The sequence below is a fragment of the Tremella mesenterica genome, assembly GCF_000271645.1.
Source record: "Tremella mesenterica DSM 1558 unplaced genomic scaffold TREMEscaffold_29, whole genome shotgun sequence".
Taxonomy (NCBI): Eukaryota; Fungi; Basidiomycota; class Tremellomycetes; order Tremellales; family Tremellaceae; genus Tremella; species Tremella mesenterica.
This window is the reverse complement of record NW_006711251.1, coordinates 1-13,835: the sequence shown is the minus strand read 5'-3', so window position 1 is coordinate 13,835 and position 13,835 is coordinate 1. Positions and strand designations below refer to the sequence as shown.

General features: G+C 48.3%; 4 protein-coding genes across 4 annotated transcripts; 1 reads left to right on the top strand and 3 right to left on the bottom strand.

Annotated features, from left to right (window-relative positions):
* Window positions 1-977: 977 nt before the first annotated feature.
* Window positions 978-2,623, top strand: TREMEDRAFT_17489 (uncharacterized protein; the record flags this gene model as incomplete). Its single annotated transcript, XM_007008621.1, has 5 exons — window positions 978-1,087; window positions 1,135-1,195; window positions 1,460-1,665; window positions 1,869-2,191; window positions 2,412-2,623. Coding segments are annotated over 5 exons (912 nt in total), but the record flags the coding sequence as incomplete, so codon positions are not given.
* An 802-nt stretch (window positions 2,624-3,425) lies between these two features.
* Window positions 3,426-4,862, bottom strand: TREMEDRAFT_66593 (uncharacterized protein; the record flags this gene model as incomplete). Its single annotated transcript, XM_007008620.1, has 1 exon — window positions 3,426-4,862. One exon carries the CDS (start codon window positions 4,860-4,862, stop codon window positions 3,426-3,428), a length of 1,437 nt encoding a protein of 478 aa, XP_007008682.1.
* A 483-nt stretch (window positions 4,863-5,345) lies between these two features.
* TREMEDRAFT_66592 (uncharacterized protein) lies at window positions 5,346-5,828 on the bottom strand (the record flags this gene model as incomplete). Its single annotated transcript, XM_007008619.1, has 1 exon — window positions 5,346-5,828. The coding sequence occupies one exon, from the start codon at window positions 5,826-5,828 to the stop codon at window positions 5,346-5,348; it is 483 nt and encodes a 160-aa protein (XP_007008681.1).
* Window positions 5,829-13,211: 7,383 nt separating this feature from the next.
* TREMEDRAFT_66591 (uncharacterized protein) lies at window positions 13,212-13,784 on the bottom strand (the record flags this gene model as incomplete). The annotated part of the gene is made up of 1 exon (XM_007008618.1): window positions 13,212-13,784. A coding segment is annotated over one exon (573 nt), but the record flags the coding sequence as incomplete, so codon positions are not given.
* Window positions 13,785-13,835: the final 51 nt, after the last annotated feature.

Here is a 13,835-nt window from a genome sequence, read left to right as displayed (position 1 = left end):
TCCGAAGGGACCCGAAGGGACCCGAAGGGACCCGAAGAGGTTGGGGTGGCAGTTCGGGCGTTAGTTCAGGTGGAAAATGGAAATGACTGCATATCGAGCCGGTATGTGATTCCGGGCCCGAAAAGAGGGTGATTGACCTGAACACATGTGTGGGAGCAGGTTAAGTGAAAAAAGCAGAGAACTGAGCATGGTTTTGAAGTGGGAGTTTTGACTCAGCAGTGATGGTATGTGGTTGTGGAGTGATGGTATGTGGATGTGGAGTGATGGTATGTGGATGTGGAGTGATGGTATGTGGATGTGGAGTGAGGTGAAGGAAAGGTTGAGTGGCGTGTTTTGGGAAAAACGGAGAAAGAGTGAGGGGAATAATTACAGAAGTGACGGGATTATCCGGTTTTGCCACTGCACCTCCCTCCACCAACTACTGACTCTTCATACACCGTTCATATACATCATGGATCAAGTAATCTCGGTCATACAGCGACTTGAAGGTATCTCACAGTATGTCATCAACTTCCATTATCAATATCAGCTAACGGGTGAAAAGACACAAAGATAGAGTCGGACAATCACTTTCAATCCTTCAATCCATCCTCCTACCTTCTTCCCCTTCACTCGTTACTGATCTAGTACAGTTCGGTCAATACTTTCTATCATCTTCGTCCCCCGCGGTAGCTATAGGTCGTAGAGTCTTATCTGCCTATACCATCGCTCTATGCGGTGGGAGTGGTTTAGACCCAAAACATGTTTTATCCTTGCACGATGCGGTCGGACCTGATAACGTCCAATTCGAACGTTTAGGAGAAGAAGCTTTCAAAGGTGAAAATGGAAGGGAGAAGAGAGGGGAGGTATTGGAAAGGTTACAATTGATGAATGTCAGAAGTGGTTGGCATGATGAACAAGTAAGTATGATTATCCCTCACGTTGTTCCTTTCCAGACTTCCATGAGAGGAAGAAGGAGTCGAATGTTGGGCTGACGGGAACAGACAACTGTTTTGAGATACTTACATGCGCATCTTTTACAAGAAGAAGAAGATTGGGAAGGAGCTGCGAAAGTGTTGATGAATATTCCTTTGGAAGGTGGGACTAGGTAAATGTTTTTCTTCTCTCGATTCTCAACGTCACTAATCTGAACAGGTTGGTAGGTGATGAAGAAAAGTTATCTGTGTACATGACCATTGTGAGATTACTCCTCGAGGTTAGTCATCTTTTTCATGTTTCTTTCTTTCGATCCTCATGACTTTCTGTTCCGATCATCTCATCACATCTCTACGATTCATACTCTTTTGGAACCACCAGAAACCCCATTTCTCTATCATAAGCCCTTCATACGTTACCCTCCAGTTCAGTATACAAACCCAACTCTTTTGGATCTATGTCACAGCCGATTCCCTATTACCCTACTTGGGAAGATATCCTGGACAGAGACGTTGGAAATGAGAGAATTATCACTGATCAACAGTGCGGAGAATGGGGTCAAGCTCAAACGTATTTCACAAGAGCTTCGATGCTCATTCATCTAACTACCGATAAAACCACTCAATTATCATATCGTCTGGCTCAAGCGAGAATATTTGATTTTTCAGCTAGGTTCAATGAAGCCGCTCAGAGATATCATGAATTGAGTTTTGATAAGGATATCGATGAAGGTGAAAGGATGCAAATGTTGTAAGTAGATCTTCTTTCCCCTACAGTATCTTCATTTCACAACCAACTTGAGAATCCTTGCTACGTCGCTTTTCTTTCCTTTGGTGTCCATATGTACAATTTCTCCTCGTCTATACCATATTTTTCCTCTACTCCAAAGCTACGATTCAAGAGGTAGAATTTGTATCAGAAGAGAAAGAGGTGAAATTCGTATTGACCAACAGACGAGCAGCAGTCATAACTTCCATCCTTGCTCCTTCCGGACCTCAACGTTCACGTTCTCTTACCACTTTAAACAGGGACGATCGTCTCCCTTCTCTCACCCCTGCTCTCACAGTCATGCTCCGTAAAATGTTACTCGAATCCATCGTCCGACCTTCGGAATTACACACATTTGAAGATCTACTAGAACCTCATCAGAGAGCTATCGTAGAGGGTGGAGGTACGGTTTTAGAAAGAGCAGTGAGGGAACATAATGTTGCTGCTTGTGCGAAATTGTATTCGAATATCTCTTTTGTGCGCTTGGGTGAGATATTGGGTTATAATGGTGAGTCTTTTTCTCTTCTTGTTTTCTGACCTCGATCCCCATATTATTCACCCACTTGTCTCTCCACGCTTCAGCTCCTTTCGTCTGGTAGAAATCAATGGTCTGATCCAATCAAGGGATAATGCACAATCCACCAATTATAAAGCGGGAGATAGTTTTCCGAGGCGATGTGCGATTCGCTAACGAGAAGAAACATCAAACCATACATCACAAACAACAGATTCTATAGACTTTATCGAAACTATGGTCCGACGTATGATCGAACAAGGTCGTCTCAGAGGATGGATGGACCAACCTCGTCATCTTGTTTATTTCGAAGATAGAGAAGAAGATGAAGAAGGTAAACAAGTAGCAGGTGGTTTAGGTGTGATAAGTGATGAACAAGGAGTTGAGCCGGTAAGTTGGACGGAGAGATGGGATGGTAGGATAAGGGATTTGAGTTTGGAAGTGGATAGGTTAGCCGGGGTAGTGGCGACGAGATATGGGATCAAGGTTGGGGGATGAGTCGAGTGTTGGAGGTATATTGGAGTGAATGACGCAATAGAGGTAGTGGGTTCAATCATGATTTGGTGAATACTAGTCATTGAAGTGAACACTTGATGGGAAACTGTTGAGATGATGGGAGATGAATGTGTAGATGAATGTATGTGGTGAGATGAAGGAAGGATGATGTAATGATGCTATGTAGGTGATTTACATAGATCCCTTGCTCCTATCCCGTGCGAAGTTGTTGTGACTAGTGGCGCCTAGTTCCGTGTGGTACCTTCCACCCTTGTCCACTTCATTCTGACGCTTTCCTTCCGCTGCAACGTCCCTTCAGTCCCCCATGCTTTCATAGGTGATCCGAAGTTGGATGAACTGCTTTTCATCGTGGGTTCTGGGTCCCTTCGATTGACTGACTACATTGAGGTCGTAAGCTAGTCTCATCTCGCACTCGTCTTGAAGGAGTGTAATAAAAACCATCTGGTTCTTGAAACGAAGTGTTTGAAAATATGTACAGTATGTGTGCTCATCTATAGCTGGATATAACTCCACTCCATGAATATGGACGTTAATCAGGGTGTTGAGTTTCAATGTCCTGCAAGTACACACTATCATCTGCCACAGTAAGTATCATGTATAGTCAAACTTGCATAGACATAGTAAGAAGGATACATGACTGCTATACCTCCTCTTGACGTCATCTGAGTATTCAGAGATGGACAAGGGGGGATTATTCTTCTTCCTCTTCCTTTTATTCATCCTCATAATCATCATCCTCATCATCATCATCATCATCATCATCATCATCATCATCATCATCATCATCATCATCATCATCCTCATCATCATCATCATCATCATCATCATCATCATCATCATCATCATCATCATCATCATCATCATCATCATCATCATCACCATCATCACTGCTATCTTCATCAGTACTACTTCGTTCTTCATCGCTGTCTTCTTCCTTGTTCCTGCTTGCTTGATGGCGGCCTTGTCGACCAGTTGAGTTTTGGCGTTGGCGAGTCACTGATTGTCCACCAATTGAGTTTTGGCGTGTTCGACTGCGAGTTGCAGGCCCATTGCGATTTACAGGCCCACGGGGATTTTCGGTTCTGGAACCTATTAATCGTCCTGACCTACGGGGTTGGCGCGTATCAGGTCTTGATGATGTAGCCGGTCGTGGTTCTCCCCTGCCTCTGCTGGCCACCCTCGAGCTTGATGATGTCTTTGGCCGCCTTGTGGGAACCGGGCCCCCAGAAGTATCAGATCGTTGGCTGGCCGATCCAGAACGGTCCGACTTGTCACTCTTATCACCGAAATCATTCTGCACCTCACCTTCCTCTTGAGACTCTGTCCCTCCTTCTGCCTCCTCATCACTTGAAGCACTTCTGACACCTTCCGCATCAGGCGTCATATGCCCTGGACTGTTGTGCGTTTCATTCTCTTTGGAGTCTTCAGCTCCAGATGACTGTCCCTCTGCAGTCCCGTTTTCATTGTCAGAAACCTCCTTGTGTCTTTTCGGTTGATGGTACTCTGAGGGTTTGAGCGTGAGTTGGTTAGGAGCCCTCCTTGGAGTTGGAAAGCCACTGTATTGTGATGATGCTGTTGGGCCCCCATCCTTGACGTTGGGGCTGCTGTTTGTGGCGTCAGGGGCAATGACCATACCAGGACTTAAACTCAAGTCGGGGGCATTGGTGTACTCGTACTCAGTGTCGTCCAATTGATCTACATCAGATGAGTCTTCTGATTTGATACGAGGTGAAGTGCCTGTGCGGAGCTTTGGTGCTTTAGCAAATGTGATTTCTGTGGGGTTGATACCTGGTGAAGGGGCACGTCGTGAGTCTTGATCTTCTGGGTCTGACAGGGAAGAGTTTCCACTGTCATCTGTTTTCTTACCCAGCCCAGTGCGATATAACAGGTCAACAACCTCGTTTTCCGAGTTGTCATTCTGGTGGGACGGGTCACCCAAAGGTGATAAGGAATCACGGAAGTTCAGGGGCATGGGTGAAGCCCGGGTCGACATTGGGGAGAACCCTGGAGTACCAGTGGAGGGGACACTGCCCCCCGCTGTTATGACGAGCGACATCGCGCTGCTATTCCGTCGGTGACGTGAAGGCAGACTTGAGGGGCATAGATTATCAGACTGACTGGGAGCGCCACTCCCGTGACCAAGGGACATTGCCGAGGAGTAGACACAGGAGTTATACTACTGTTAGGGACACGGCAGGAGACGTGCACCTCCGGAGCTGCACGGACCTGATCAGCCAGTGGGAGACATTCCACTCCAGAGCTGAACGCACTCCTGGGCGTTCCTCCCGGAAGAGATTGTGCATGGCCGGTCTAAAATACATATTTCACCCCATGAAAGAGAACCACAAAGGACTTTATTAATGAGATAAGTACTCAGCACCTGTTTGGTGATGACCATACACTTCAAATCCCCAGACTATCTTGCACACACTCATGCATAACCAACAATTGGGACATCCAGTTAGGTCCAAGAAGAGACTCTTGGGATAGGTTTGGACGTCAAAGTTTCACACTACTTGTCAAAGAGACACAATGGAGATAGTGGTACATAGAGTCATCCGTAGCACACACAGAGAAGAGGGGCTGAGCAGTGATCATAACACCGTTTTGAAAAAGCTCTGAGTGTGTCCGGTCACCTCCGGAGGTGTACGCTTCTCTGGCTGGGTCCAAAGGGGGTGTTTTGAACCGTGCAGCTCCAGAGCTGAACGTCTCCGGCTGTGTCCCTAACATATTTCAGCCAAGCTTCGTAATGAGCTTTGACCGAGTGTTTGGCCCGTACTTGCCCTTGCCGGAGGTCTGTCCATGTGGGAGGACGGATCGATAGGTCTTCCTGGAGGATGCAAATAACCTCGACGTCTTCATTGTCCTCATCATCGGGTTGATGACCGCACACAATCCAATCATCTGCACTTTGTGACCCATCCTCGAATTTTAGAGTCCGCAGTTGCTCTGTTGGTCCAGAGGCACCTTCTTGACTCTCTTCATCCTCTGAGTTGTATTGGGAGCCATCTCCTTCAGGCAGTTGGGTGTCCTCATTATGTGGGCTACCCTCATTATCCTGATACTTTCTCTTTGTCCCCCTGGTCTGGCAAATAGGAGCCGTATCTGTAGTCATTCCCTCCGCTACAATTTTGCCACCCTCCAATCTTCCTCCCTATGACAGGACCCTCATTTGATCCTCAGCAATTTCATTTTGAGATCCTGGAGGGGAGTGGGAGCCCTCAGGTCAATCGATGAGATCCTCTCGTCAGACAATTTCCCTGATACCCTCCCCTCAGGACTCGGAAACTTGACTGGTCTCAAAGGGTGGAAGAAGCCCGTTCTGCACGGAGTAGGTGTGCCATCGGTAGAGTCTGTCATATTACCAACGTCGCTCCCACTTGATCCAGACTCCTTCTTGATGGAAGGCTTACTCATTATGATCAAGTTGTGAAGAGATCTTCACTTGAAAGAGTGTGTTGGAGTGTTGATAAAGTAATGGAAGAGAGTGGAGAGGTGTTGGAAGAGACACAAAGCTTGGGCAAAAGAGCGATCCTTTCATCCGTACGGACAATTTTTTCCCTCGACCGTCTCTCTTTCTGCTCCAACTACACTCTTGCATTCTAGCGCGCCACCCCGCTTCGCCACCTCGGCGTGGGATTTACAAGTAGCACAGGTCTAATATGTGCAACCCGTTGGAAGTAGGTAGTACGATCACGTGTCCTCCTTATACAACAGCGGTAAACTCCGCTGGTAGTAGTATATAGCCAGATCATTACCCGTTGTCTCTTCATCACTCATAGGAAAGTGCTGAATGAGCAACAGGTAAGTACATGCATCACTCATAGGAAAGTGCTGAATGAGCAACAGGTGACGGATACGATAGATCCGTCGCAACCATGTGGTCAGGCCTCGACCGGAGTGTAGACCATTCATCAATTATTTCACCTTCCTCCAATTTATCTTTCCTACCCGGGCTGAAAGAGGCAATTCACCTCCGAAATGTCATCTAGTGTGGAGCAGGAGTGTTTCCGATGTGCGAGTCATGCTTTTACACTGCCCATTTACACTTACACCTACGCAACCATGCCGCACCTTGTCGTCCGAGTGATAAAACAGATGTACCTTTCCTCAGACCCTACACATCTCGATCACCTGGGTGGAGAATCAACTATCGTTCCAACGTCTCAAGTGGAGAGTCGTTGCTTCTCAAAACATGGCTAATTGGCTGAATCTCCCGTACAACTTGTCACCATCATAGGTAGAGAAAGTGATTGATACAATCTCCACATATGCAATCGACCTCTTTCCGATACCTAAGTGTCAAGACCAGACCGAAGGTCGAAGGATCTGCGTCGAGGGTGATGAGCTACTTGTAGGGACTTGAACTAGTTGTAAGAGGATACGAGGATCGAAGCAAATAGTTCGAGGAGTGAATAATAAGTTTTGGCAAATGTATAAGAGAACTTGTATGTTGAGACAGACAAGATACATTCGTCGAAGTTGTTCTAAGCTATGCACTACCTTGTCACGAACTACGTCGTGACACCTCGATTACTCCACCAACAATGACCCTCCTTTGGCCATCAAAACCCCATCACGCCTTAACCTCTTTACTCTACACGTAACTCAGGACTTCTGACACCAAGTACGGCGAAGTTAGACGGAGTTAGGCTGAGTAGGGACAATGGGAGCAGAAGTGCGGCGATGTTAGGCTAAGTAGGGACAATGGGAGCAGAAGTGCGGCGATGTTAGGCGGAGTTAGGCTAAGTAGGGACAATGGGAGCAGAAGTGCGGCGATGTTAGGCGGAGTTAGTCGAAGGAGGAAGAGGATGGCCGAGGGCTCGGGGAAGTTGGACGAAGTGCGTTGAAGTACGTCAAAGCGCGAGAGGGTTGGATGAACGTCTAGGAGGAGTAGATAATATTAGCTGAGAAGATCGCTGAAGTTCTTCAGCGATCCTTGATTGTTGTCAGTAGTAAAAGACAAATAGAGATAGCTATACATCGAGATACATCGCCATCAATAGAACAAAGCCTTAGTTAGAGTAACTACGCCGAAGTACGCCGTAGTTACACTCCTTTCGACGTCTGCGCCCTCCTGGTTGGGTGAGACATCGACTCAGAAGTGTGAAGTTAGCCGAGGTTCGTCGACCGTCGGTCTATAAGGAAGAAGTTGCTCGACGGCCGTGACAGTATCAAGGATCGCTCTTACCGACGACCCGTGCGAACCTCGGAGAAGTACAAAGATAATATGGAACCAGAAAGAAGAATTACACGAGGGATGAGTAGGGATGGAGACAGGATGGAGGAGAACGAGAGGAGAGCATTGGAGGAGCTTAGCAGAGCAATGGGGCAGGACCTTGGAGTGGAGGATAGTGTGGGGGGATCAATTCAAGGAGATGAGTTCGTTCCACCGGTGCCTTCTAACCCTCCTTCTCCTCCGTCTAATGCTCTCCCACCTGTGGGATCCCCACTTGGGTCAGACCAAACCCCACGCCCAAGAGAAAACACTGGAAGTACGGCGAACTTGGGAGAAGAAGGAACACAAGGGGTGGTGTTGGCCTTGATGCAGATGGTGGCGAATATGAACAAAGACATGATGGAGGAGAGAAGGCGTAGGGAGGAATGGGAACAGAGAAGAGAAAGGGATACAGTGGGCGGGATTGCAGAAGGGATATCAGAAGGAGTGAGGTACGCCATGGGACGGCAAACTTCGGCGACCCCAAGCGTAGTGGGCGAACAACGGAAGGGGATAAAGCTACCTAACCCAGACCTCTGGAGAGGAGATCGGAACAAGTTAACCGCCTTTCTGTCTGAGTGCGACGTACATTTCGAATTGAACTCTCATCTTTTCCCCGACGACACTAAGAAAGTCTTTTTCATGATCTCTCATCTACGCGAAACACCTCTTCTTGCAGTGCAGCCCGATCTATCCAAAAGACCTCTTCCTGAGTACCTCACGACACACGATCAGTTCGTTAAGTACCTCAAGACTAACTTTGGTGATCCAGACGAAGAAGGAACTGCGGCCCGACAACTTAACGACCTCAAGCAAACCGGGTCTGCTTCGGACTACTTCTCCGCCTTCCAGCGACATGTTGCGATTCTTAAGTGGTCTGATGATGGAAACCTAGTTGACCGAGCCAAGAAAGGACTAAAATCGCACCTTCTAGATGAAATTGCAAGACACGGTAGATCGTTTGGGACTGTGAAAGAGCTATTGGAGTTTGTGATTCCCTTGGACAACCGCCTGTGGAGGAGACAAGTGGAGAAGGAGGCAGAGAGGAAAAGGGAAGGAGGGATAAGGACAACGACAGTGGTGGAAAGTCAGAGGACGGAGAAGAAAGAAGAGAAGAAATGGGAAAAGGGGCAACTTTCGGCGCAGGGCGGTGTCCAGGCGGCTATGATGTCGACGGTGGTAAAGAGTACACCGCCAAACATCGACGAAGTTCGCCGAAGATGGCCTAGGCCGAGCTCCGATCTGAGGGAGACAAGGAGGAAGGAGGGGAAGTGCACCGAGTGTGGTGAAGCAGGACATTGGCTGAAGGAATGCCCTGTAAGGGAGGCTAAGGTTAAGGTTGGACTGTTGCCTCCATGGGGGGAGAAGTTCGGAGAACGTGGTGGAGGATCGGGAGGGAACGCAGTACCTCTCGGACAGAGGAGGAACTTGAATGCGGTTGGAGGAGAAGTAGATTTGGAAGAGGACCAGGGAAAAGAAGAGGACCTGTCGCAGTAGGCGAGGCTCGGCGGGTCCGCCATATTCTCTCGGCCACCATTCCCAAACCCATAAAAGAAACACAGCTGATGGAGCCAGAGGATTGTGAATACAAAAATACACCACTCAGTACCCCTTGTTCATGCAATGTCGATAATCATCTCCTCATCCCTTCCGTTTCCAGAGATCAACCTAAATCGGACATTTTCATTAATGGAATAAAGCTAACTACGCTCTGGGACACTGGAGCTACTTGTTCATATATAAGCCCTAAGGCAGCAGCGAAGATAGGTGTAGAAAAGAGGCGATATCAGGTGAGCGTACCCGTTCACATGTTCGACGGCTCGGTGAGTGTCGCTGGACCCATCACCGAGTTTGTCGAAGTCGGATTTAGTTTGACGAAGGACGCCGAAGTGCGATCTGTTTGTCTCGATGTAACAACGCTCTGCGACGCAGATGTTGTGATAGGGTGGGATTGGATGAGGAAGGAAGGGGTTGTCCTTGATGGAAGAGACAACTCGGTGAAATTTCCCATCCCAACCCCACCAAGTGCGGCGAAGTTAGCGGCCATAGGTCTGCCAACTCCGACGGACGCGATAGATCTCCGAGACAAAGATGATCAGGATGAACTGAGTCCGGAGGAACAGGAGGAATTGTATCAGGTGGTTCCCGAACAATACCACTCGTTCATTGATGTCTTTAACCCAAGGAAGGGAGGTGAGGAATTACCTCCCTCAAGGAGCTATGATTTGGAGTTTGATCTTAAGGAGGGGGCGAACCTGAAGGTTGCTCCACTCTACTCGCTTGGAGAAGATCAGAGAAGTGCGCTGAGAGACATCCTAGATCGCGAAATGTCGGCCGGAAGAATTCGACCCAGTAATTCGCCCTACGGATCACCGATGTTCTTGGTACCGAAGAAGGCAAAAGGTCAATGGCGAATGGTCATTGACTACCGAAAGTTAAACGAGGCAACGATACCCGACGCCTATCCTCTGCCTCTGATCGGCCAGATAACCGAAGAGCTGGGAAGAGCGAGGTACTTCAGCAAGTTAGACCTAATTGGGGCTTATCAACTCCTACGAGTAAAGGAAGGTCATGAACACCTGACAGCGTTCAGGACGCAGTACGGTATGTTCGAGTCTCTTGTTGTCCGAGATGGCCTACGGAATGCTCCCGCTGTGTTTCAGCACTTCTTGAATGAAAGTTTTCGAGAGGTGCTGGGAAAGGGAGTAGTAGTCTACATAGATGATATACTCATCTACGGTCAAACGTTGGAAGAACTGAGGGGAACTACGGCGAAGGTGTTTGAAGTGCTTCGGAGGTCGAATTTGTTCGTTAAAGCCAGTAAGTGCGAGTTTGAGAGAGATTCGGTAGTCTTCCTGGGGTTCGTGGTTTCACAGAGGGGAATTTCCAGTAACCCGGATTACATCGATGCTGTCGTATCTTTTCCCCGTCCTAAGAACTTGCGAGAGAGTAGGGGATTTATGGGAGTTGTCAGTTATTATCGGCGTTTTGTCCCCAACTTCTCCAAGATTGCTAAACCGATCAATGACCTCACCAGGAAAGATGTGCCGTTTGTTTGGGGAGTAGAGCAGGAAAGAGCCTTTAAAGAATTGAAGGATAGGATGTGTAGGGCGCCAGTATTGGCTCACTTTGACCCTTCGTTGAAGACGCTACTACAAACAGATGCGTCGTTCTTCGGCTGGGGATTCATAATTTCGCAGGTGAACGAGTTGGGGCAAGAACACCCGGTGGCTATCGAGTCCGGAGCGTTCCAGGCGGCGCAGTTAAACTACACGGTAGGCGAAAAGGAATTACTCGCTATCGTTGAAGCTTTCAGGAGAAGGAGACACTTACTACTACAGGTAGAGACTACAGTTCTCACAGATCACTTAAATTTAACTTACTGGATGGAACCTAAACAACTTAGCCCCAGGCAGGGTAGGTGGGTCGAAGAGCTCTCTAACTTCAGGTTTAAAATGGTGTATCGACCAGGAAAACAAGCTACACTGCCGGACGGACTGTCGAGAAGAGCAGACTACCACTCAGGGAAAGGAAGTACTATGGTGCAAGAGAGCAACCTTATCCAAGGTCTGCCGAAGTTCGACGAACTTGATGATACTAGCTCTGGGTTACAACACCTGCTTCGGGCTTTACAAGGAACAAAGGAAGTACGAGAGAACGACCTCATTGACCCTATAGATTTGATAGTTGGAATACAGGAAGACGAAGAGGTGGAGGAGGTTAGAGAAGAATTATTGGGGGTAACCTGTGCTAAGTGCTCTCATCCGACATGTCATGATGATGTGCAGGAACCAGAGTCGGTCACCGAACTACGCCGTACCTCGCGGTCTCCCTTAATACTTCGTGGGGGATGGAACTCAAGAGGGTTCCTCACGTTCGATGGTCGAACTTATGTGCCGAACTACGCCGATGCTCGACTAAAGATAATGAAGACGCGGCATGACTCGGTCCTAGCGGGTCACCCAGGCTCAGCGAAGACTCTCGAGCTAGTCCTACGGGACTACGTTTGGGTTGGAGTAAGGAAGGATGTTGAAGATTACATCGCTGGATGTGCGGTGTGTCAGAGAGCAAAGACTAACAGGCAGAGACCCCATGGAGAGCTTAAACCACTGGAAGTGGCTACGAAGCCATGGTCCAGCATTTCGATGGATTTCATTGAAGAGCTCCCGAATTCCCATGGATACAATTCCATCTTAGTAGTGGTGGACCGGTTGACCAAATGGGCCATTTTTATCCCGACTACGACGAAGTTAACCGCAGCTGGCCTATCCGAGTTGATAATGGACTATGTGGTAGCTCAGCATGGGCTACCAGAGAACATAGTGTCTGACAGGGGATCGAAGTTTACCTCGAAATTTTGGAAGAACTTGACCGATAGTCTCGGGATAAGACTACATCTCTCTACTGCATATCATCCGCAGACTGATGGACAGACTGAACGAACCAACCAATCCTTAGAGCTCTACCTTCGAATCTTCACTTCTTATCAGCAGAACGATTGGTCGAAGCTACTAGCTCGAGCTAGTTTCGCCTACAATAACACCCACCATTCCGCGATTAATAAGACACCATTCTATGCGAACTATGGATATCATCCTCGGTGGGCGGAAGAGATCAAGGCCAGTGAAGTCGAAGTACCCGCTGCTACGGTGATGGTAAAAGACTTGACTGAAATACACAAGGATTGTATCGAAGGAATTGAGAAAGCTAATGAGAGGTACGCCGAAGGATACAATAGGAAACACCGGGCTACGCCGAACTTCGTGGAAGGAGACCTAGTGATGCTGTCGTTAGAGAATATTAAGACGAAGAGACCAATGAAGAAGTTAGATGTTAAGCAAAGTGGGCCGTACAAAGTAGTACGGCAGGTGGGTTCTCATGCTTGTAAATTGGAACTACCAGGAACGATGGCAGGTATCCATGACGTATTCCATGTCTCCTTGCTCCGTCCTTATCATCCTCCAGTATTCCCTGGTCAGCAAGCTGAACCACCTGGCCCAGTAGAGGTAGATAATGTAGGGGAATCGTGGGAGGTAAAAGACATTGTAGACTCTAGAGTAAATAAGAGGTCAGGAAAGTTAGAGTACTTGGTGGAGTGGTTAGGTTACGAAGGAACAGACGACTCAGTATCATGGGAACCAGTGGAGAACGTCGATGGAGCTGACGACATATTGGCGAAGTTCCACGAACTTCACCCTACTAAGCCGAAGGAAGGGCGACTGCGAAGGGCTAGGAGATAGAACGTACTGCATACAACATAGGATTACAGCTACGTACCGCTCACTTGTCCTTACTCTTACCCTTACCTTTTCCTTTTCCTTTCTCCTTCGATCTACTCGGTCCCGCGGGATTGGTGTGGAGGCTACCGATGACCGAAGGTAGATCGAGAGTCTCAGACGGGAACGCAGTAGAGAGAGAAGCATTCCATGCCCGATTCATAGCCCCGAAGAAGTCACCGAAGTCCTGGACATCTCGAGCAGCTTGCATGCTTGGAGTCCTCCACAGAGAACGTATGGTCCGTAGACACTCGAAGGGAAGACTGAGGAGGTCGAGAGCAGTCTGGGCGGAAGCTGGGACACGAGAACTACTACGGCGACCTAACCAGTCAAGGGACGGTGGTGGCTCATACGCCATAGGAGTGACTAGGAAGGGGGTGTCGAACAGTCTTCGGCGAACATCGGCTATCTCAGTAAGGCTTCGGCGAGAGACGTCCGCTAACCTCGTCCTTGCTCCGTCGTCCAGAGCCCCAGTGTTGACTGCATCTACTAACGCCGCAGTGAGATTGTTTAAAGCGTTAGCTTGACGAGAAGAGAAGTCAAGCAGGAGAGATGTATCATTTCGGGCGGCCTCGAGCTGAGTAGTGAGACCGAGGACGAGAGAACGATAAGTGGCGAATTCCTTTTA